Source organism: Catharus ustulatus, chromosome 2 (genome assembly GCF_009819885.2).
Source record: "Catharus ustulatus isolate bCatUst1 chromosome 2, bCatUst1.pri.v2, whole genome shotgun sequence".
NCBI lineage: Eukaryota > Metazoa > Chordata > Aves > Passeriformes > Turdidae > Catharus > Catharus ustulatus.
The window spans coordinates 53,224,483-53,247,033 of NC_046222.1; the positions used below are offsets into that span (position 1 = coordinate 53,224,483).

A 22,551-nucleotide genomic window follows, 5' to 3' on the forward strand; every position below is an offset into this window, starting at 1 on the left:
AATACTGAAGTCAGGGACAGAATTTACTCATTATAGGATTGGGACTATAAGCATATTCATGTATTCTGCATGTAGCTCTTTCCTTTTATTCAGCAGGTTTCATCTCACCATTAGGAAAAAACGCTGAAAGGACTGATGTGGTTGATACTAGTGTCTTTATTACGCCCATTTCATTAGAAGCTTGAAGACATTAAAGTAGAGATCTATTTCAAGACAGGGCTGGTGATAACAACCTAGCAGATGGTTCAGACAACTTTGAAAAAAAGGAAAGAATAATGGAAAGTGCAGAGACTGACCAACAAATAGATATAATGGGACTGGTTTCTGATTAGCTTCAGTCTAGGTTTTACTTTCTCTAGGCAAGAGAAGAATATGCTAAGAATGGGGAAAAGGAAGAAAAGGAAGTAGGTTTTTTGTTTTCAGAGGACTGTGATAACTAGTAAGATTTATGTAGGCTATGATAATTCCAAGCAGTTTTATCCCACAGCTGTAATGTAGAATTTTCTGGTTTACATGGACTAAAACTTCAGCTGCATCACACAAGGTGACAACTCCTTGGTTGTCACCTGTATTGGAACACATTACTATTGCACATATTTTATATTTGAAGTCCTCATTAATAGTTTGGCATGTACAGGGACTTTGGACCCCTGTTTGTTCACAGTGAATAGATAGTAGTTACTGTAAGGGACAAGTAATTTCCTGGAAAAGAGGAAATGCGAGCTGCCTTGCTCTGTTCTAGCTATTCACTCAGTATATGTATGCCCAGACAAATTCACAATTGCACAACTTTATTTGAATATCTTTTTGCAAATATATATTGAAAATTCTGTTATCTTTTCTCATACAAAACCTATCTCCCTAGGACCTTTCCTGTATAAATGCTACAAGCATGCTTGCTTCCCATTGTCATCTGTCCCCATCCACCTCTGTGTCACTGAAGGATTATGCCACTTATCATTAATCTAATTCTTTTATTCCACGAGTGTTTGTGCTACTCAAAATTTTGTGAGTAGTCAATCCCAGCTCTACGGACCTCATCATCCATAATACCATAACTCTGTAACTAATGTCTCATACTGTATTTATTATTTATTTATTTAGCATTTAAATTATAGAAATAAATATTATTATAGTAGCATTTATAGACCTAGTTGCAACAAATAATGTGTAGGTCATTAAGAATAATTATTCGTAATTATTCTTTCAATAATTGTCTCTGAAGATACTTCTTTATGAAATTCTGCCTCACTTTATTATACTGTGCTGAGGACTGTTCTCTCACCTCTTCATAAGAAAGGGAAACATCTCCACAACATATTACTTTAGGTACTCAATATGTAACCTGAACATGTATGATCCTTTCATTGTAGGGAGCCCCACAGATCTGTGACAGTGCATATGTTAATTGAATGTGTAAATTTATGTCTGTCAATTGGAGGACAGTCTGGAGCCCCAAGAACAGTCATTCACCTCAGGAAAGGATCTGTTTCCTAGTCCTCCCAGAAAGTGTCAGCTCAGCAGAGTTCCTTTCCTTAAAGTCATTGGCTGGATCCTGGGTCAACTTTTTAGACTAGTAGCTGGTCTTAGCATTTTATTTAACATCTAGCCCCATCTAAGGACTTCTTGTTGCCCAGAGAGGCTGTAAGTGCTGAATCCCTGGAAGTATTCAAGACCAGAATAGAGAAATCTAGGGTAAGGTGTCCCTGCCCATGCCAGGAGGGTTGGAGTTTAATGATCTTTAAAGTCCTTCCAACCCATACCATTCCATGATTCTATGATTCTGAGTTTAGTTTCAGTGTCGACTCTCTCCTCATTTCTGTTTCCTTTTACTCAGATTTTCCAGCAGCTAATTTATCTGTTTCAAGAATCAGTTAAGCAGAACAATGGTTCAGTCATCTCTCCCCTCCTTCACTAATCAGCTTTCCTTGGGAGTTCACTGCCTTTTCAAGTATAGTCCAGTGATAACGAAGTCCAAGCTCAGCCAGTGTGTTCTTTTCTCCAGCAGAAGGAAAGCAGAGAACCTACCATATGCCCTTAATCACATTTTTGTGTCATTTAAGTTTCAGGGAAATATATCCATATATCTGGGTGCTCTTACCACTCTCCAGAAAATGAAAGACCTACTACAGTAATTTCAGGCCAATCTCATCACTGGTATGCCATCATGAAGGACAGAAGAAAATCAAGCATACACTTGGTAGCATTCTTGCCAGATAAGTAGCAATTCAGTAAAGAGGTATCTTCCCATAGCTTCACAACAGCTTCATCCTTTGCATGCTTTCACAGTTACATTTGAAGTCAGTGAGGTACTGCTTAATTTATGTGCTCTTTTCTGGGACTGATTCTGGCATGACACCATTTATACATCAGACAGCTTTAATTATACCATATTTGACCCTGCCTATCTGGTGGCATGACAAATGTGAGAAAACTCGAAATACTTCACATAACTACCTTCCTAAATTGGAGATCCACCCAATTTTTCCACCCAATTGTTTCACCAGCTGGGCATGCAATAGGTGTGGAACCTATGGCTTCTAGGGCCAACATATTTGTAGCAAAAGAACAGTGAAGGTTTACATTTGCTCTGCAAGGGCATCTGGCTTCCTCCTTGAAAGTCTGTCAAATCAGTACCAGTAACCAGGAAGAAAAGGTTTCAGATCAAATCACCTGGGAACACCTCTCATATGGCACAGTTACAGCCTTTTAAATAGACACATAGCCAAGAGAGCTCCAAGTAACAGAATTTTAAAGAAAACTACTGGCAGTAATTCTCAAGGTCACTTTAAAAATACACTTTCCCCATCTGTTTTTCTGTTCTGTGAAAACAGGTGCAGTTGGTGACAATAAGTATCTACTTGATGTTGAAGCAGTAGTGGACGTCAGACAGCACACCAAGGGCAGGGGCATTTGCTGTCCTTTATTACCCCTGATTGTTTGGATCATGAGAGAATGTGGTTCCTGTTTGCAGAGATCTCTACTGTGCTTGGAGCAGCCCTGCAATTACAACCCTAAATTTATTCAAATCAACTGATAAGGGTTTCCCATAGGCTTTATTGAATTAGGTCACATTATTCTGAGTGGGTAACCAATGGTCAGGGCCCTAAGGGCACTAATAAGCCTTAATGGCCTCCTCTGAGTCTCTCCCACACCTGCCCATAGGCCAGGGCTCATTCCCATGTTTTGGAGCCATCAGTCCCTGCCACAACAGGACTAGTCTCCTGCTCCCACAGCCCTGCCCCCCGTAAGCCAGGTCACATAGCTAAAAAACCTTTAAAAACTTCAATAAACAGTTGAAACAATACCTTGAATAGTAGTTTCATGCAAAGGTCTTAACATAGACTTGGAAGTTTTCATCTCTATCATCTATCATTCTTATTGTTACATGGAAATCACTGTATCAAAGATTTTTTTTAGAGAATCATGCTTATTCCAGTCCAAAGGCTCATAAGTGAAAGATCTTGGACTCTCATACTTCATCCATCCTATGACACCACTCCTGACTACGGCCCTATACATTCCCTACCCTAGCAAATTAGATTCCAATCAATAAAATTTTATATTCTTATATTGAAATATTTTAGGTTAGAATCACACAGTCTGCTAACACAGGGCTGTGATGGACTTACAGTGTCAACATTAAGTGCCCACATTTTGTCTACAGATGGTCTTCTAAAATTTATCATACTTACAGGTTGTAAAATCTACCTCTTTTTCTATACATTGTAGTGTTGGAATAAATAAAATCAGGGAAAACTAAGGGACAGTGTTATAGTACTAACCAGGAGGATCCTAATAGACAGAGGATTTTGATGTGTTCATTAAGTTACAATTTCAAAAAGGCATTTCTATTAAAACGAACTCTGAAAACAGCCAAAAAATTTCCTTTCTCACTTGTACTAGAGTGTACCTCAAATATCTATAAAGTTATCCTTAGTACTCTTTTCAACTTACAGGCTTCACAAAAGCATGCATTTGAAATATTTCCTTCAGGTTTTACATGTCTTTAAAATATTTATTTCAGAACTTGTCCACTGGTAGTTGTCAGATTTATTGGGCTTAAAATATGGTAGTAAAAGAAATGTTTTACTTTCTGCCTAAAATCATCTTACTTTGCAATGGAAAATAGAAACTGTGAGAGTAGTAGGTTTGTTGTTTTGATTTGTTGCGGGGTTTTTTTTTGTTTGGGTTGGTTTGGGGGATTGTTTTGTTTTGTTTGTTTGTTTGGTTTGGTTTGGTTTTCTGGGGTTTTTTTGCTGTTGCCTGCATAACTGTAACAGCATTTAACTTTTGTAATAGTTTATTGCCAACAGTTGAGGGAATATCTGGGAAATTTTGTACTGTTCAGGTGAGAATGGTAGAGTTCTTGGGTTGCTTGCTAAAGGCGAGTTGAAGAAAATTGGGTTTGTTTGTTGGGAGTTGTTTTGTTTGGGTTTTTTATACATTCTTGTTGTCTCAGGAATGTAATTTTTGTACTGTGCATCCAATAACAATCTATAGTTCAATGGATTTGCTTCTTTCTTCTGGATGCTTGAAATTTACTTCCACGGAATATTACTTCTGAAAATCATTTTGGTATTTTTTTGGCCTGTATGGCCATTTTTTAATGGCATACCAGTTACTTCAGACTAAACATTTGTATAATCAAAATTTATGTGTCCACATTTTAGTTTCCTTGGTAGACAGCCTAGGTAAAAGATGCCTTTTGCAGAGAATGTGGCAATCAGACAAAAATTAACCTGCAATACCTGATGTGATGGCACAGTCTATTATTGAATCAAAACAGTACATGACGGGGATGCCAAAGAGTCAAAGCCAGGGATTGAAAATGTGTATTTGAAGCTGAACTGATATTTTCCTGGGTTTTTTAATATACAGCAGCATACATGCACATCGTTTTTCACATGAACAAAACAGGAACTGTTACAAAAAAATCCCCAAAGCAATTACGTGAGGAAAGGAGAGATTCGGTAATACTGAGCTTGTCTTTTGAACATGCGCCTTTCATTATTTTTGCACATTAACTGTAATGACAAGTAGGTTTTTAACTTGAGCTTGTTAAATAATTTTCTTTCCGAGATGTAGCATATTTTTACATATATTTCATGGCCACTTGAAATATGCTTATTTCCACCAGATGATGTACTATGCATAATTAGCATTGCTTTTTTACTCAATTTTCAACTGTTAAATGAAGTCCATCACAGGTTTTGTTAACATTCTGTAATTTTGTCTTGTGCAAAGTTGTGGTTTTTCCTTGAAGCTGTATTGTCATATCTTTTTTATTATGTTTGTCTTTAGAATTTCCAGTTGCTGTATGCTTGGAATTTCATCTTATTTTACTCTCTGTGTATCGTGGTCACTGACACAGTTTCTTAAAAGAAGTGTCTAGCATCTAATTGATGCTAAGAGAAGTCAAAGATTCTGTTGTCAACCACCGAACAGGCAATTTATGTGTTTATGCATGAGGACCTGCTGACTTGCAAAGGATGGTTAATGAAAACAGGACACTAATTTGCCTGTTTCATAGAACTTGCAGGTGGGAGACAGTTGGGAGACTATCAGAGTAAACAGATTATCCTTTTCAGTCAAAAATCTCTGCCCTCTTAATTGCTTAGGTATAAGTTAATTAGACTCCTTGGGGTGGTGATGGGAATTTCCAAATAGTAATAAGGTATATAAGCAACAAAAAACACTTCCTGAGAAGTTCAGAGCTATTTTCCATACAAGAGCTTTTAATGGGACCATACAGTGTTCCATATCCAATTTTGAAAGGGCTAAACAGATGTAAAAGCAGGATGCATTCTGGGAGGGAGGAGGCAGGAGCACACAGCTGGAGTGGAGGACATGGGTTACCCATCACACGAGTGCAGGATTGACAGTGCTGCATTTTCCTGGGTTTTGTATGTACAAAATAATCAAGGCCAAAAAAAGTTACTGGTATGCTTGGGAGCAGACCTTTTCCTACAAACAACAATGCTCTTCCTGCTGAAAAGTATGTAAGACAGAGATGTTCATTTGGGAGAGGGGTGATTCATCATGAGAAGAAAGAATTACACTTGCGGTTTTTGGTCTCTTAAGATTGTTCTTACATGCATTTTGCATAGATTGTAGCGACAGTAGTTGAATGTGTTCTATGTCTACTCCATTTTACATGAAAAAGACCATTCTTTCTGTTAGGTGAGTCTTCCACCTCAGCAGAGCAGAGCTCTCAGTAGAGTATGTCTGGCTGCTTTTTAGTGTGTGGTGCAAAAGTTAAAAATTGTGTGAAAATATCCTTTCACCATGCTTTTTTGGGGGGGGGGGGGGGGGGGGGTGGCAGAAACAACAACAACAAAAAATGGGTTTTTATCTCAATCAGTAATACAGTAGCCTGTCACAATTCAGTAGGAAAAGCAGGCCTAATGGTTGCTGAGATTAAAAATAGCTTTAAGGGGCATTATATATCATTATAACACGGTGACATAGTGAAGCTTAATAGCCACTACAACATCCTTTTGTTTTTGTGTTTCCCTGAACACTCAGTTCTGTGACAGGTGGCTATTTCTGTGTAAATTTACCCAATTATATTTGTGTAGCAGCCCTGAAAAAGCCTAAATATATTAACCATTAAAAGTCGCCGACAGTCTTTGGAGAAATATTTCAGTGTGCCTGTGTGAGTAGCAGGTTTGAATAATATGTTGGTTTTTATGTAATTTATAAATATTATATTTAGTTGATGCATGCAAATATGATAAAATATGTATTTTCCATTGCATAGTTAACATATTCTGTTTTATCATATTCTATTTATGTTTTCCCAAGAGCAATGAGAGAGAGGAAGGAGGTTAAGTTTTAGTTGAGCATTTTGTTTTGTAGGCATTGGTGACACAATACATTTGGCTGGTTTTATTGAAAAACAATCATTTCAAATATTAAATTGCCTTTTCTATTTATCTCTAACGTGTTTATATCATGGGAGTTCCCAGTGTGAACAAATACAGAGTACGCAATTGAAGGCAACACTTCAAACATGAAATAAGGATGTTTAGTTTAGTGATTAAAAATAGAAATGTTGCTATTGAGAGTCCATTCTTCTGAAATTTTCTGATGTTTTTGATAGTTCAGTAAGCTATGGGCCCTTCCATACTAATCAAAACTTTCTTTATTAATATTTTGTTGTAGGCTTTGGCTCCAAATTCAGCCAAACTATTCATCTAAGATTTGGATGACATTTCTGTAAAATGTATTATCAACAGAGACTTGAATAAGTCAGCTTATTATATAAAAAGGCCTCTTTGCCATTCCTGAGTTGGGTGGGCAAGATAATAAATTGAAGTAAAATTGTGCCATGGGGCTAGAAAACAGTTTTGGGATTTTTTGAAAACTAATTAAGTGTATCTCCAGGGTGAGTAGACTACTATGGAATCTATTGCCCAGAGACAGTTTCATATTATTACGCATTTTAACCTTTCTTTGCAAGTCCTGAACCTGTGGTATGCAGTAAAGACACCTACCATGAGTATAAATGTATTCTATATAGTATCTGCCATAGCAACAGTGTTGAAAATACTGCGATGTATTACAATGAAATTGTAAGATTTGTAAGGATATTAGAACTAAGCAAATAGAATAGGCAAGTTGTTTACAGTCGATGAAAAGAAAATATTTATTGAATAAAGAAAAATTGCTGTTTTCAAAGGACACTTGAGTATCTGCATATAATTGATTTGCCTTTGAATTTACTCAGTAATGTCTCCCTGACACGGTGAGTTGTTACTCTTACCATGAATGTATTCACACTTTTTAATTTTGGGAGTGCTTAGACAACAAAACCCCACATTTCTATCTGGCCCTTCATCTTTAATCAGTTCTTTACACATTCAGCACTCAGCATTAGTAATAAGTAGTACTGAGTTCTACACTGAGTTCTCTCAAACCTCCAAACCCCAATACAATCTTACATGGCAGGGATACAGTGGGTGGCTCTGGTGGCTCCCAGAACTGCAAGGGTGTGTGCAAAGATCGTGGTCTCCATGGGGTCAGGTCGGGTCCTGCAGTGGCTGCAGGCAGCACCAGTGGCAGCACTGTCCTTGGAAAGAGTCAAGGAAGAAGCAGAAGCAGCAGCAGCAACCCAAACAGGGGCATGACAAAGAGGCAGAGACAGCTGCAGCAGCAGCTGCTGCCTGGCAAGAGCGTGCGGGGCAGGGAACAGCAGGAACAGCGGTAGGTGCAGGATGGGATGAAGGGAGGAAAAAGGCCTGAACTGAAGACCTGAACTGGAGACATTGAGAAGTCATGGCAGCAGAAACCTTCCTGGCTTTTGGTAGTTCATCCCAGCTGCCTTCTGCTGCCACCAAGGCTGCTGCATGGCCTGGGAGTGGTTTCTTTAGGTCAATGCTCCATGGCTGGGGAAACCCTGGTGTAGCACCTGTGATGACTTGTACTGCATTGTCAAATGGAGGCATCTTCTTTAACTTAGGGGTGCACCCCCTGGGGAGTGTCATCATCAGAAACTAAACTCTCCGGGAGGTGTATGTGCTTCTCCAGATAGGTTTCAGGTGGTGAGGACATGCTCAACATTGCAATTCCTGACTGGGGTTTGTCTTGTTTAATTGTGTCCCCCTTAGAGACAGCATGTGATGAGGAATCCCACACCTCATTTCTGCCTGAAACTCTGCTCTCTGAAAGCCAAGTACTACAGTGTTGACCATGGAAACACAAAGCTTCTGCATGCTGATGCCCTTTTTGTTGAAACAGACTTTAAGAAGCTGTGGTAACACAAGTCTTTTGTAACAGAATCAGAAATTTCACAATTAAAAAGAAAAAAAGGGGGTGTTTCTTTTTTTTCCTATACTGCAGTAATTCTTAATATGCTGATTTGTCCAGGATCCATGAAAACTTAAGAATCCTTTTCCTTTAAATAAGTTGAACACTACTTTTAGAAGTTCATTTACTGTCCTTTTCAGTGAGCAGCAATAGACAAAAGAAGTATCGTCCTCCTGTGAGACAGAACTCGACAGGATAGCACCGACTTACTGATTGAGGAGGAGGAGGACTGTGGGTGGGGCAGTGTCCGTGTTTTTCTCAAGGTTACAAGGTTTTTTACTGCAGATGTTCATCACCAATAATCTGTGATAAAGTTATAATTAATAGCCTGTTGTGCCCGTAATGTAACCTGGAGGAGTCACTTCAGATATGGGAGAAAACAATGAAAAAGAATGATCGCTGTTCGGGTAAATCAGTGACTCAGTAGAAAGCATTTTGTTGATTTTTGTATTTGGTAGGTAGTCAGGGGATACTGCGGTCACCCCCCAGTTGGCCTCCTTGCCAGCTGGCATTACAAGTGGATCAGCATAATTAATTTCAAAATCAGTCAGCATATTATACTGGGTAACATTTGCTTCTGAAAAAAAAAAATGAAATAATAGAAGTCTTTGGTCCATCTAAAGTCTCTCCATTTCCTTATCTAATCAGCTGTACAGATTTCCTTATTTTATATCTAATATCCCCTGGCAGGGATGGTATTTTGTCTGCTACATTAACAGATGCTGATGAGTGTAATAGTTTATCAAAAGCTGAACACAAAATCTCATTCTGGGCTTGTGGGAGAGCCCCAGTCTTGCAGCTGTAGGAGAAGAAAGAGTCATGATTTATAGAAGAATAAGGCACTGGCACATTGCAGAAACCAAAAACAGTAGTGTAATTCACAGCAGAATTGTGATGGTGACAAGTGATGTGTTTTTCAGACTGTCATCTGCCCTCATGTGTTGTTTATTTTCATTGTGATGTGGGAGATTCATGTTTTGGATACTGTTGCATGCATCTAGAATATAGGCCTGTGTACTTCTCCATGTCTCAGTAGTTCTACCTGCTTGACAAAGCCATGCAGGTGAATGGACGTTCACACGTTGTTTCTCTGAGTTGGGCAGTTCTCTTTGCCTTTTCCAATTACTCTGAGAATATGACCTGAAAATTTGCTTCCATTCTGAAAATACCTTTTTAAATTTTTTTTAGTAACAATTTTCCCCACAACTGTCTTCCTTAAAAATGAACTCTATGGTCTTTGATTCTTCTAGGACTACCTTTCTTTCAGTATGCCCTGCATGATGTGTTATATCTATGGACATGTTTGTATTGCCTGGTAGTTTTATAACAAGAATGTACATCATGTAACAGAATCACAGAATCACTGGGTTGGAAGAGACCTCCAAGATCATCGAGGCCAACCCATGCCCTAACAACTGAACTAGACCATGGCACTGAGTGTCACATCCAGTCTTTTTTTAAACACATACAGGGATGGTGACTCCACCACCTCTCTGGGCAGACCATTCCAGTACTTTATCACTCTTTCTGTTAAAAACTTTTTCCTAACATCCAACCTGTCTTTTCCTTGGTGAAGCTTCAGACTGTGTCCTCTAGCTGCCTGGAGGAAGAGACCAACCCTCACCTGATTACAAACACCTTTCAGGGAGTTGCAGAGTGATAAAGTCACCTCTGAGCCTCCTTTTAGCCTAAATAGAGCCTCGTGTTTATGTGTTAGAGGAAACACTAGGTGCTTTTGAGGATGTTGAAACAATTTATCATTAGTGTGAGCACCAACTCAGATGTAATGAATGCCCAATATTCTTTTGTGAAAAGACACCAAAATCACTCAAAACACTCTGTCAATATTGGCTTGTGCATATGCAGAGGCCTCCTTTGCAACAATTATCCTGGTATCTCCAGGATCAGATCAGGAGGCACATTATGTGAGTAAAAACTCTACCAGAAAAATAGTAGTAGAATATCGTGGTATTGATCTTAAGTAATACATATTTAATATACTTTCTTTCAGGAGAAGCCACTGACCAAATCTCTGCAACGAGGAGAAGATCCCCAGTTTGATCAAGTAAGACACTTGAAATTACATAATTTCCATTCCTCAGGCTAGAAGAGGAGTGCATTGGAAGGCATTCTAGTGTCCTTATACTGTTGTTGCATACTGCGAAAGTAGTATTTCTTGATGTGCTTTGGTAGCATGATAAGTGGTTGCCTAACCATTCTTGGATATAAATTGGAAGAATTTTTCCTCTGTTTCCAAGGTCAATATTTTTCTACCATAGAATTTGTTACTTTTTCTAGTGTATTAGACACGTGTATTGTTTCTTGTCTGTTTCCCCTGATGGGGATCTTGAAGCAAAATTTGTGCTTTTTCAAATTATGTGGTTTTTGAAACAGGTGTGTGGCCCCCAGTCTTTCTTTTATGAGGTTTCTTTTACAGTTAATATGAGGGCCTATAAAATCATGGTTGTTGCCATCAGTCTCATCAGTCTGGTCTATCTCTGTAGCTGTGGCAGCATGACTTGTGTGTGTGTTGCACTTCTGATAGGCTAAGCCAACCTGTTGTATTTAAAATTAAGTTCAATTGTCATGATAAATGCCTGTATATGACAAGGTAAATAATTATTAGGAAAATATTGGGCAGGGGAAAAGTATTAAAAACTAAGTAGAGTTTATGTAGTTGGTCTGATTTGATTTAGTAGAACAATAAAATTGTAATTAATAAAATGAGATTTATATCTGGCATTAGATTCATTTATTATGTACGGGAAATAGAACAAGTATAAAAATAAAAACAAGGGCAATATACGCACTTCTAATTGATTACATAAAGCAATTTATTTTCGTCAGCAGTCTTTCTTTTTGTCAGCAACATCTAGAATAACTTGTGAAATAAAGGCAAATAGATTCTAAAGAGTTTAAGTTACATAAAGGATGCCAGAACTGGCAAATCTCACTCCCCATGAAGAGGAATGATAAAATCTAGTTGTGCCATTGCTGTCACCATTGCTACCCACCCCACATCTGCCCACACCACTGTGCTGCCAGCAGGGCTAGAAACACAGGACAGAAAGGCAGAGCAGAAGTACCACCAACAGAAACAATTCAAAAGGAAGTTGTGACCAATGCCATTAGATGCAGGTACCATATTGATTAAGTTTGGGAGAGGAGATAGGTATAAGTACCATTTCAGAACCTCAGCTGAACATTTATTGAGTTTTCTGAGACATTTCGCCAGAAGTAAAGATACCTTGTGAGACTCCACTGGCATTAACTAAGGTTCCTTTTGTAGTTTTAGCTTGACAAAGTAGCTCTAGATTATTCTGTAACTGCTTTTTGGGCAGAGAGAGCCTGTTTGGAGGGCTGCAGGAGATGAGCAGAGGAGGTGAGACTTCTGCTTTATCCTGGGGAGCTCCCTGTCTGCCTCACTGACCACAGAGTCCCCGCAGGGAAACCAGCCACTGCAGGCTAAAGGACGTTCTTTCTGAGTTCTCCCTACCTGCCTCATGAAATTCTTTGTGGTATTCTTACCTTAATTTTACATACATACTCTTTTCCTTCCTGTGGGAAGAATGTTGCACTCAAATGGGAAAGTAAAACAAATTAAGCCGCCCAGATGCAAACCTTGTGATACTGTTCCTGCAGTGCATAAAGCAACCTCAGAATGGGTGGCTGTGATTTGATTAAATATTTATGGTTTAGCAAATCTGGCCCTTTAAAAGGAAGAATTGGAAGACTGATACTTCTCCTAGTTATTGGTAAGTAGACAGAAAATTGAGTAATTAAGTCAAGATCATTTAATGAGAACAGCAAAAGCTTCCTAGAGTGAAGCAACTGTGTGTTTACTGCCATAGCAATTTACTCTGAATGCAGGCAGAAGGGAAAAAACAGATGCAGACCAAACACCAAGGTACAGTAATTTCACAATTATAAGCCACACCATTTTGACTAAAATTTTGGTCTGAATCCAAAGTGCGGCTTATAATCAGGTGCGGCTTGTATACGGACAAAGAACGAAAAGTTGCTGTTTTAGTTTGGAGGACAGGTGTCTGCTGAGAAAGGCAGAAACTTCTCTTTGAAATGGAGAATGTAAACCCCCTCCCTCCAAATTATTATAATTTTGAAGTCAAGGGGCTTTCAGGCAAAAATATGGGAATTAAGAATAACAGTTATTTTCTAGGGAAATTAAAATAGAAATACAGTACTACAAAGAAACAAACTCCAAACCCTGACAAAGTCAGAGTACAACCTGACACCCTGTCAGGTAGGGTGTTGGTAGCAGTCCCATTAAATGATGGCTGCATCCTCCTGCAGTGACAGATGTGATTCAGTTGGAGCAGTGCTCCTGTACAAGGTGCAGTTTCTCTCTAAAGGTCCAATGGTGATGTGGAGAAATCCGGTTTTCCTCTGGAGTCCAGTAGAGAAAGGGGCTCCCTTAGTGTCCCAAAACCTCTGTTTTTATCTTGGTAAGAAATGTTGAGCTCTTCCTGCTGGCTGGAGCAACTTCCAATGGGATGAAGTAATTTTATCAGTCCCACAGTGGGACTCAATGGGTCATTAGCAGAAAATGACTCGCTGGAGGAAGGATGGGTTGTGAAAAGATAATAACAATGCCCCACCTGGTTTCAATGGATGGCCCATTAGCAGAATGTCTCCCACGGAGATAAGGATCACTGCCCCCACCCTCAACAGATGCTGATAGAACGGATACCTTTTATCACACTCTGTATTGTAACGTGCGGCTTATAATCAGGTGAGGCTTATGTATGGACAAAGAATGAAAAGTTGCTGGCACCTGGAAGTGCGGCTTATACTCAGTGCGGCTTATAATCGTGAAATTACTGTAAATTTTCTTATATGTGACATTCATATATCTTTCTATCCACATATCTGAAGTCCTACCTAGGTGCAGAGTTGATAGAAAAGTACAGTGGTGAGACTGACTCAGATGTCTTGTCAGAAAACCTGGCTTTCAGTTGCTTGAAATTTTTAGAACAAACTATTTAAGCTGAAATTTTCAGAATTTTTCAGCCTCAGACCAGGTTGCTGGCAATGTTTCCCTCTTCGGTTTTCACATTGTTTTCTACTTAAACAACATTATAATTTTGAGATGTTCTGGTGCTTCTGGGTTGATGTAGGCCCGTGATCAGCAGATGGAAGCCTGAACCTGGCTTACAAGCCCATTTTCAAGAACATGGTTCATACTTACCAAAATTATTTTAGTTCAGCTAAATCCATGCAATCATAGAATGGTTTTAATTGCATTCAAATAGTTTGCATTCAAAATTTTGTAGTGCACAATACGGATTTGATAGAACTGAGCTAGAGTAGAGACAGGAAGACAGAGCAAAAAAATCTTTCTTTACCTGGCATGTTTCAGTCACTAGATTATATGAGTACATCACATTATTAAGCTGTTTTTCAAATGATAACATGTCGGTATAAATTTGTCATGAAATAAGGATAATAAAATTAAGGTATGGACTGCCTAAAGATAATGATATGACATGGTACCAAAACCCAAGTAAGAAGGCATGTGCTTTTAAGTGAAAGCACTTAAGTTTTATTTTTGAAGTTACCTCAAGTATTTAAAGAATCTATGGGGTGAGGGAAGACCAGGAGGGTAATCCCTTACTTCCCTTTTCCAGTTAGGGTGCAGAAAGCTTTGGTGTTTATTTCTGAAACCCATAAAGTCATCTAGCAAAAACAAAAAAGGCCAGCCATGACATTCCTGATATTTTTGCTATTAAGTGGGAAAAGAGGGACAATCCTTGTGAACAAACTTCAAGAAGTGTCTAACAATTTTTGCTTTCAGTTTTAGGGCATATAAGTGACAGATTGTCAAAGGAACCTATTTTTCTCTCTTTTCTCATAATCAAAATTACTCAATTTGAGTGAAATTAATAAGTAATGCTGAAGTGAGTAGGTCACTATTTACTTTGAAATGTCTGAGCTCAATCTTCTAATGGTACATTAAAAAGCAACAAAAATAAGGCATGACCTGATTTAAAATTTGCTTTTTGCAAGTCAGCTTCAGAGGTGGAAAAAACAGTCCAAAAGTAGCTTAACAATGAGCAGAATGGCACTTTGGGCGCTAACCAAAGCAATCATCATCAATTTTAACATTGAAACCCCAAACCATTTGAGATGGCTGTGAAAGAATTGCTTACTACCCCTGAATAGTTCTATATCTGGCTCCTTGAGAACCAGCATTTTCCCTGCCTGTTCTTAAACACCGTTTTAGGAACACTGGTTATGATGGTGGTGATGGATCCAGTGTCTGGAAACCTGGCTATTTCTTTCCACATAGGTGTAGTCATTGTCTCCTGTTGGGCAGACAGCATGTCTGGCTGCCAATTGCATCACCCTCCTCGAACAAATAATAGGATCTTGAGCAATGTATGAAGTGATGATACTTATCCTGACTTGCCAAATGTCTCACCGTTGCCCTAACAAACTGCATTCCTTAGGCTGACTGCGTTTTCCTTTCTAGGTGTGCATGTGTGTAAAGAAAATATATACAGGAAATTATGTAGGCTTTTTCATACGGTTTCAAAATATTTTTATAGTATATTTAAAATTATGTTTTGAAAGTCCTAGATTAGACAGCTCTCGTTGCCTACTGGCAAAGAGCATTACAGCTCCAGCATTAGCATGCTCAGTGTCCCCAGTTACAGAAATGTTATTAAACATTGTACTAGTGAACTATGACTTAAACTTCCTATTACAGGAAACCATAAAGTTGCAGTACATGAAAAGATCAAAAGCTAGCAAAAACCCATAATTCTCCAAGAGGGTTATCCTCACCTAAGGAAACATTTTTATTACTCTTTTCTCCGCCTCTACTAATGTATCATTTGTTCTTACCACGGTGTATGAGTGTTCCACGAACTGGCAACGCTGGAGGTAGCAGAAGGGTGCTGTGTAATCTGAGACTGAGTTACAGACTGTTTTCCGTATAAAAACACAAAATGAATGTAATGTTTTGGCCACGGAAGTGAAAATGTAACAGGAAGGCTTACTTTTCATATAAAGCTATCTATCCAGGGTGCCTGTTGCAGAAGTTTCAGCTCTTGCTACAGTTTTATTTTGCTACTCTCTTCTTAGAAGTGCACTAGGTTGGAGACTGCAGATTGGAGAGCAAAAACATTTAATATTTTTTATATTTTAAGAAGATTTTAAAAAGAAATCAGCCAAGGTAAAGAAATTAAACTAAAATGAATAATATAATAACAATCATAAAAAAATTGGAAAATGCAATAAATAAATAAGGCACTAAGCAGCATACTGGTGATAAAATGTCATTTTTCATGACAGCCTAAATGTTTTTAATGATATGCTGATAATGATTCCTTTATTATTTTTTAGATGTAGTTAGTGAATACTAATATCATTGTCACTGCAGTAGCACTGCAGTTGGATGCTTTTGTGTTTTCCCTTTCCCTAAGTTTCACACATTGTCCCTCATCACAAGAAAAAGGCACAGGGTAGAGAAAGTATAAGAAATGGTGGTCATGGGGTCATAAAATAACCTTTGACTCCTGGTCAGAGATTTGGGTTCAAGCAGTGCGTAAAAAAGTACATCTGAAGGCAAATTAAAGGTAACACCTACAGAACTGAATTTGCTGTCCACTAAAAATAAATGGGTTTTCTTGTAAACTGTTATACTGGCAGTAAAATAACTAAACATTGGTAGTGTATAAGTATGCTAACTGAAATTACCCATCCACAAAATTATGGTACTAAAAAAGTCCTACTTTCTTTTTTTGTCTCACAAAGCCAAGGCCATTAATGAAATCTAGTGAGTTCCACTTGAATAGTTATCAGTTTTAACCATTTCCAGGGAGATTTAACTTCACAGCACAGTCCAAAAAAATACTTAGAACAAAGATGTGAATGAAAGGAGATTGCCACAATCACAAATGCATTCAGAAGCGTTGTTAGAAAGTGTAGAACCTTACTTGTGCTTGTCCATAATTTAGAATCTGCACAACAACAATTTAAAGATAAAATATGCATACACTGTACAAAAAATAGAGTCACAAGAAATAAACCAAGTGCAAAAATGAAGTACTGCAATTCTGCTTTATTAAAATGGCTATAAAATGCCCATTCAACATATATATTGACATATGTGGTATAGAAAAAAAATGCCCAGCCAAAAAATTAATGATACTGCTGGAAATTGGGTGCAGTTTTGAATATATTTAGTGTTAAAGCACATATAAATTCATTAGTGAAATAAAAAAGGTAATCATATCAATTTGCTGCTAGTGGAAACATTTCTTATGTTTGAATTTTGACAGTATAGCGAGACTTTTATGAAAGTATATAATTTGTAGTGAGCTGTCTGAGCAGAATTTCATTAAATCTACTCTTGCATTTTAATCCAAAATAAATACTAAACATTTACATAAAGTATATTTAGTGCTCTGTGAACTCAGGTTTTAAACAGCTCCCTACTTGTGCAGCTTTCTTATCCTTAAGCTATACAGTAGGTAGTTCATTTATGATGGAAGAATATGATCACTTGTCCAACAAGGACATATTTGTACATCTGTGCACTCCCTTTCAGGAGCAGCACAGAGCTAGAATTCATCTCACTCCTGGATTTACTTCCAGTAAATGAAAGGGTTGAGTAACTGGCATGCTGGCTAGACTTCCCTCCCTTCCTGTTCCCTGAGAGCCAGGTCTTTTCCCAGTCCACCCTTCCTTCCTGTCTTAAAAGTGCAATGACAGAAAGATTAAAAAAAAAAAAAAGGAAAAAGTAAAAAGCTATATTGACCTTTTATCCCAAAAGAAGTCAGACGCTGTAAAGTCAGCAGAGAAAGTATAGCATGAGAATATTTAACAGGAATCACCTTGACTTTTTCTGGTGAAATTGTGTAGGTGAAATTTAGAGAACAGCTGTGATAAGTATGTCAGTGAACATGCAGGAAGATCTGATTGAAACAACTTTTCATTTATAGTTAGATACTGTGATTTCTGAAAAGATATTTGGGTCTGTTTGAGGACAGACTTTTTAGTAGGGCCCCTGCACGTAGAACAAAGGCTAAGGATTTTAAACTATAAGAGGGTCAATTTTTACTAACTAGAAGGAAGCTAGTTCTTACTGTGAGGCTGGAGCAGGTTGCCCAGAGAAGCTGTGGATGCCCCATCCCTAGAAGTGTTCGAAACCACGTTGGTTGAAGCTTTGATGAGCCTGGTCCAGTGGAAGGTTTCCCTGTCAATGTTAGGGAGGTTGGAATTAGATGACCTTTAAGGCGCCTTCCAACCCAAACCATTCTGTGATTCTATGATTTTATTATTCTTTTCTGGTCTTCCCTAGGAAATCCATTTTCATTGTATTTCATCATTAATAATCAGTGTTGTGCTAACTTCATAAAAAGTTTTGGAAAACAGTAAAGAAGTGGGTTGTTAGTGTGTAGTTTGCCCTGACACCAGGTGATTGACTTTTTCTGAGTGTTTATCTGAAGCCTTAACACTAGAAGGCTTTGGTTAATTGAGCCTGAACTCCTAAAGTAATTCTTTATGAAAGACCTCCTGTCAGGGCTGCAAGCAATTGCTTCACCATCTCTTCCACAGCAACTTGTTTCATATTTCAGATAATAAAATCTATTGCAAAGACTAGATTGAAAGTTTTCCAAAAATATTACTTTTATTGAAATTTTTAATTTAACTGGGGCAATTTTTAAATCTTTCTAATGCAGCATGTTTAATTTTAATTTAATACCTAATAATAATATTATTATATAATATTATATAATAATGCTTCATCCTCCAAGTGTCTCATTAACTTTAGCCCACAACATCACTGTGAATTAGTTAAATCCTGAGGCTGAAAACTACAAGGGAGATTCAGAGTTGCTCATCTAGACTAAGGGTCATCCACAAAAGTTCTCAGTTAAGGCTATAGTAATATTTGTGAATGCTTGGTCTGCCAATTTTGCTCGTGACGTAGTCACAACATTCACACAAGTGTGGTGTTACATGAGACATTAAACTCTATTGTTTTTCCACAAGCATTGAAACATGCTGGTTTAAGTTTAAGCAGGTGAATAAACCTGACAGTTAATTACAGGATCAGTGTACTTGGCATGTAGTATACACTTCAGCTCTTCACTCCTGATACTCAGCACTTTGCAGGATCAAGTCCTGCATGATCATGAGGTTGTCAAAAATCTCCATATCACTAATTTCTTCCCTATTTTAAGCAGTTGTTTTTTATCTTCTTAGAATATTCACAAATGCTGTAGCTGTGAACATTCAGTTCCAATACATATATTATCCTCTTGTATAATAATGGGGGTTTTTTTAACCGTGCTTTTTGGTCTTTTTGTTTTTGTACCTTTATGGTTTCCTGTAATAGGATGTTTAAGTCACAGTTCAGTCCAACATGCTCAGTAACATTTCTGTAATTGGTGACACAGTTAATACTGAGTGAGCAATAATCTTCTTATCCAGTATGCCACTAGAGCTGTTTAATCATCAACCTCTAAGGAATAATTCTAAACTATGTTTTGTTTATTTGTGCCCACAAGAAACTCTAAACACTTTTCTGTATATAAAAGAGAAGTTTTCAGATTTTCATAAGAAACTTACTCCATAAGAGTAAGATATATGCATATGCATATTCAGTTGATTAAAATTATTGCAGAACTTGTGGTGTTTCTCAATATATTCTGAGTTTCAGGGGAGCATCCAGCAGTCAGGTATAACCCCTGAAGACAGACCTCTGATCCATGACTTTTTATTTTCTTGCAATCTATTTCAACTCAAATCAATGTTGTGTAACAAATCAAAGTAACCTTCTTGAAGAACTAGATGGCTTACTCGTATGTTGGAAGATGTTATACACTATTTTAATGCATTTTCATATCATCAATATAAAGACTGTATCGACATACATTTCAGTGTTGCATTTCTCTTTATGTTTTATATAATCATAGATTCACTTAGGTTGGAAAAGACTTGAGACCATCAAGTTCAACCACAAACCCAACACTTCCAAGTCTAAACACTAAACCATGTTCCTATGTGCTGTGTCCACACATCTTTTAAAGACAGGAAATGCAGAATACTAAGTCACTGCTTGGGCCATGGTTCTCAAAAAAGGATGAAAACAAGAAAGAACCATTGAATTAGTACTTCTTTAAGGAGGAGAGAAAACTTGAACAGCATTTCATTTGTTGACTTGTATTTTCCCAATAGGTTATAAGCTCAATGAGCTCACTCTCCGAATATTGTCTACCCTCTATCCTGCGCACTTTGTTTGATTGGTATAAAAGGCAGAATGGCATAGAAGATGAATCTCATGAGTACAGACCAAGAACAAGCACTAAATCCAAAAGGTATGATTTTGAAAATGCATTATTGATAAATTCTAAGGTAAACTGTGTTACATTTCACCCATCAGCTCTTGTGAGGTAACAGTTGCTTGAAAGTTTTTTTTTTTTTTCTACTTGTTCCTGGAATTCTTCTCTTGGCTTCTTGATGGATGGAATAATTGTGTCTTTCATGTTACACTCCTCATAGTTCAAACATAACTGTGATGTTGTAATTGTCTTAATGATGTTTTGGATGCTTTCACATCATTTAAATACCAGTTTGTATAAACTGTATTTACTCAAGTGATCGGGCAATAATTCTATGCCACTTGGAAGAATTTTTCTTACATAGAGTTCTGCTTACACAGACAAAAATTCACACATACCTACCCTCAATCGGAAACCTTGAGAATCAGTCAGAGAGTTTTAGCAGCATACTTCTTAAAAGTAGCAAGCACACAAAAATAATGGTATCAGTAGTTTCTCAGTGATAAGGCAGCAGACTGATCTTGGTTATATTGAGGTCTGGCAGTGTGATTCAGATATATTCTTCAAACTTTGAGTTTTTCTGAATACTTCAGTACTACATTTGCACACTTCAATGAAACAGCAGCAGAATCAACACTGTCAGACCTGGTGTTCTGAAATGCATAGGCAGATCTTCACACTGGGATTGTATGATAACCCAGTAACTACAAAGAGCATTAGTTGCTGGAACAGAGGGGTAGGGGCTAGGTTTAGATACCAAGGTATAAATGAACCTGAATTAGATTATTTATGTCCGTAGAAGTAGGCAGTATGAAGACACAGGTCATTAGATGTCTGCTTTTGGGTGAGATGAATCCCTGCCTTGAATTGCTTCTTTCTCTCAACTTGTTCCACATCTACCTGCTCATAAATAGCTGTCTTCGAGAACTCCACCCAAAATTTAGTTGAAAGTCAGTATAGCAGTGAAACAGACCACTAGTGTTACAGAAAGAATGTGTAACAAGTCCTTTCTCCAGTTAATGTAAAACCAAAGGAAACCAAAATGCAAATAACTTGCTTCATCTGATCAAGGTGTACTCTTAAATGCCTGTTTTATTACAAACACAGAAGTACAATTGAAATCACTAAAACTCTCAATGTTTATAAAAATTGTGCTGAATTTACACAAAAATCTCACTGAAATAATTTGAACATTTAACATTTCAACGTTAAATGCTTCAAATGGACTGCAGAACTGTTTCTTTAATGTTTAATTTTACAAAAAGTACTGTCTATTTCATGTTATCATTTCAGTACACTTTGAAACTTTGGTCAGTTTATTCAATTAGGTATTTTTTGGTATTTTTATTGGAAGCTATTCATTTCAGACTTTTATTCATCTGTGTTGTTCTGTACAAGAAATATGTTTGAAAAGTTTGACAGGTGTTGTCAAAGTTAAAAAAAATAACACTGGAACAGTTTTTAAGAGATAATATAGTTTGGTTGTGAAGTCTCCATTGGTGCTTTTAAGGCATTTTTCAAAAGTTCATGACAAGTCTAAATATGAATTTGATAGCACAAGGTTACATTTGCCTCCAAAGTGTAATTAAGAATAGTCTAAATGGTGTCATCAGCAAGGAATTTGAAGTTAAGTCCATTTTTCAGAATACAAAATCCACAAGTTCCCTTGGTTTTGTTTTGGTTTTTTTATTGTTCTGTATCTTTAACTGGGAAAAAAAGAGAGGGGAAATGGATACGTGATATTTAGCCATTAGAAAAAACGTCACAGTAACAAGTTAGATTTGGTCTGTTTATCTCAAATTTTAAGAGCATAACAGTACATTATTTTCTGAAATGCTGGCCTGCAGTTTAAAAGGTAGAACACAGTTCATTGTTTTCTGTATTTGTATAATTGAAGAAGGTATATAATATGAATTGTGACACTTCTCCAAAATATTGTGTTTCTTGGTTTGATTTTGCAGCGATGAACAGCAGAGGGACTATTTAATGGAGAGAAGAGATCTGGCTATTGATTTTATTTTTTCTTTAGTATTAATAGAAGTTTTGAAACAGGTAGGATTTCTTAAATTATTCATTAACTAATAAATGATGGAAATAACCAATGCAAGTGAATTCTGGGATTCTTCTTTCTGTTTGCATCTTTAAGATTATAATAAAAAACATGGAGTACATCCTGCATGCTTCTTCATTGCTGTCTTTCTTACACTTGTATGATGCATAGCATTCTGTGCTCATACAGACCTTACTTTTTCAAGTCTTTGGAGCTAAAGTATTTCTCTTCAAAATGAAATAAACATTAAATGTCTGGCTCATTTTAACCATTTTATTAGCTACATGCTATTTTAACTGATATATTTTTGAATGGATGATATCCATGACTAATACTTGCACCAGTGTAATATATGTGTACTTGTTATATTTTATTTTG

General features: G+C 37.3%; 1 protein-coding gene across 8 annotated transcripts in view; it reads left to right on the plus strand.

Annotated features, from left to right (window-relative positions):
• FRY (FRY microtubule binding protein) overlaps positions 1–22,551 on the plus strand; it is a 201,094-nt gene that overhangs the window by 70,504 nt on the left and 108,039 nt on the right. For all 8 annotated transcript variants that reach the window (XM_033053179.1, XM_033053180.1, XM_033053174.2 and 5 more), the window contains exons 3-5: positions 10,823–10,876; positions 20,020–20,159; positions 22,085–22,175. In XM_033053179.1, the coding sequence (XP_032909070.1) occupies positions 10,823–10,876; positions 20,020–20,159; positions 22,085–22,175 (285 nt within the window). The remainder of the gene's footprint in view (positions 1–10,822; positions 10,877–20,019; positions 20,160–22,084; positions 22,176–22,551) is intronic.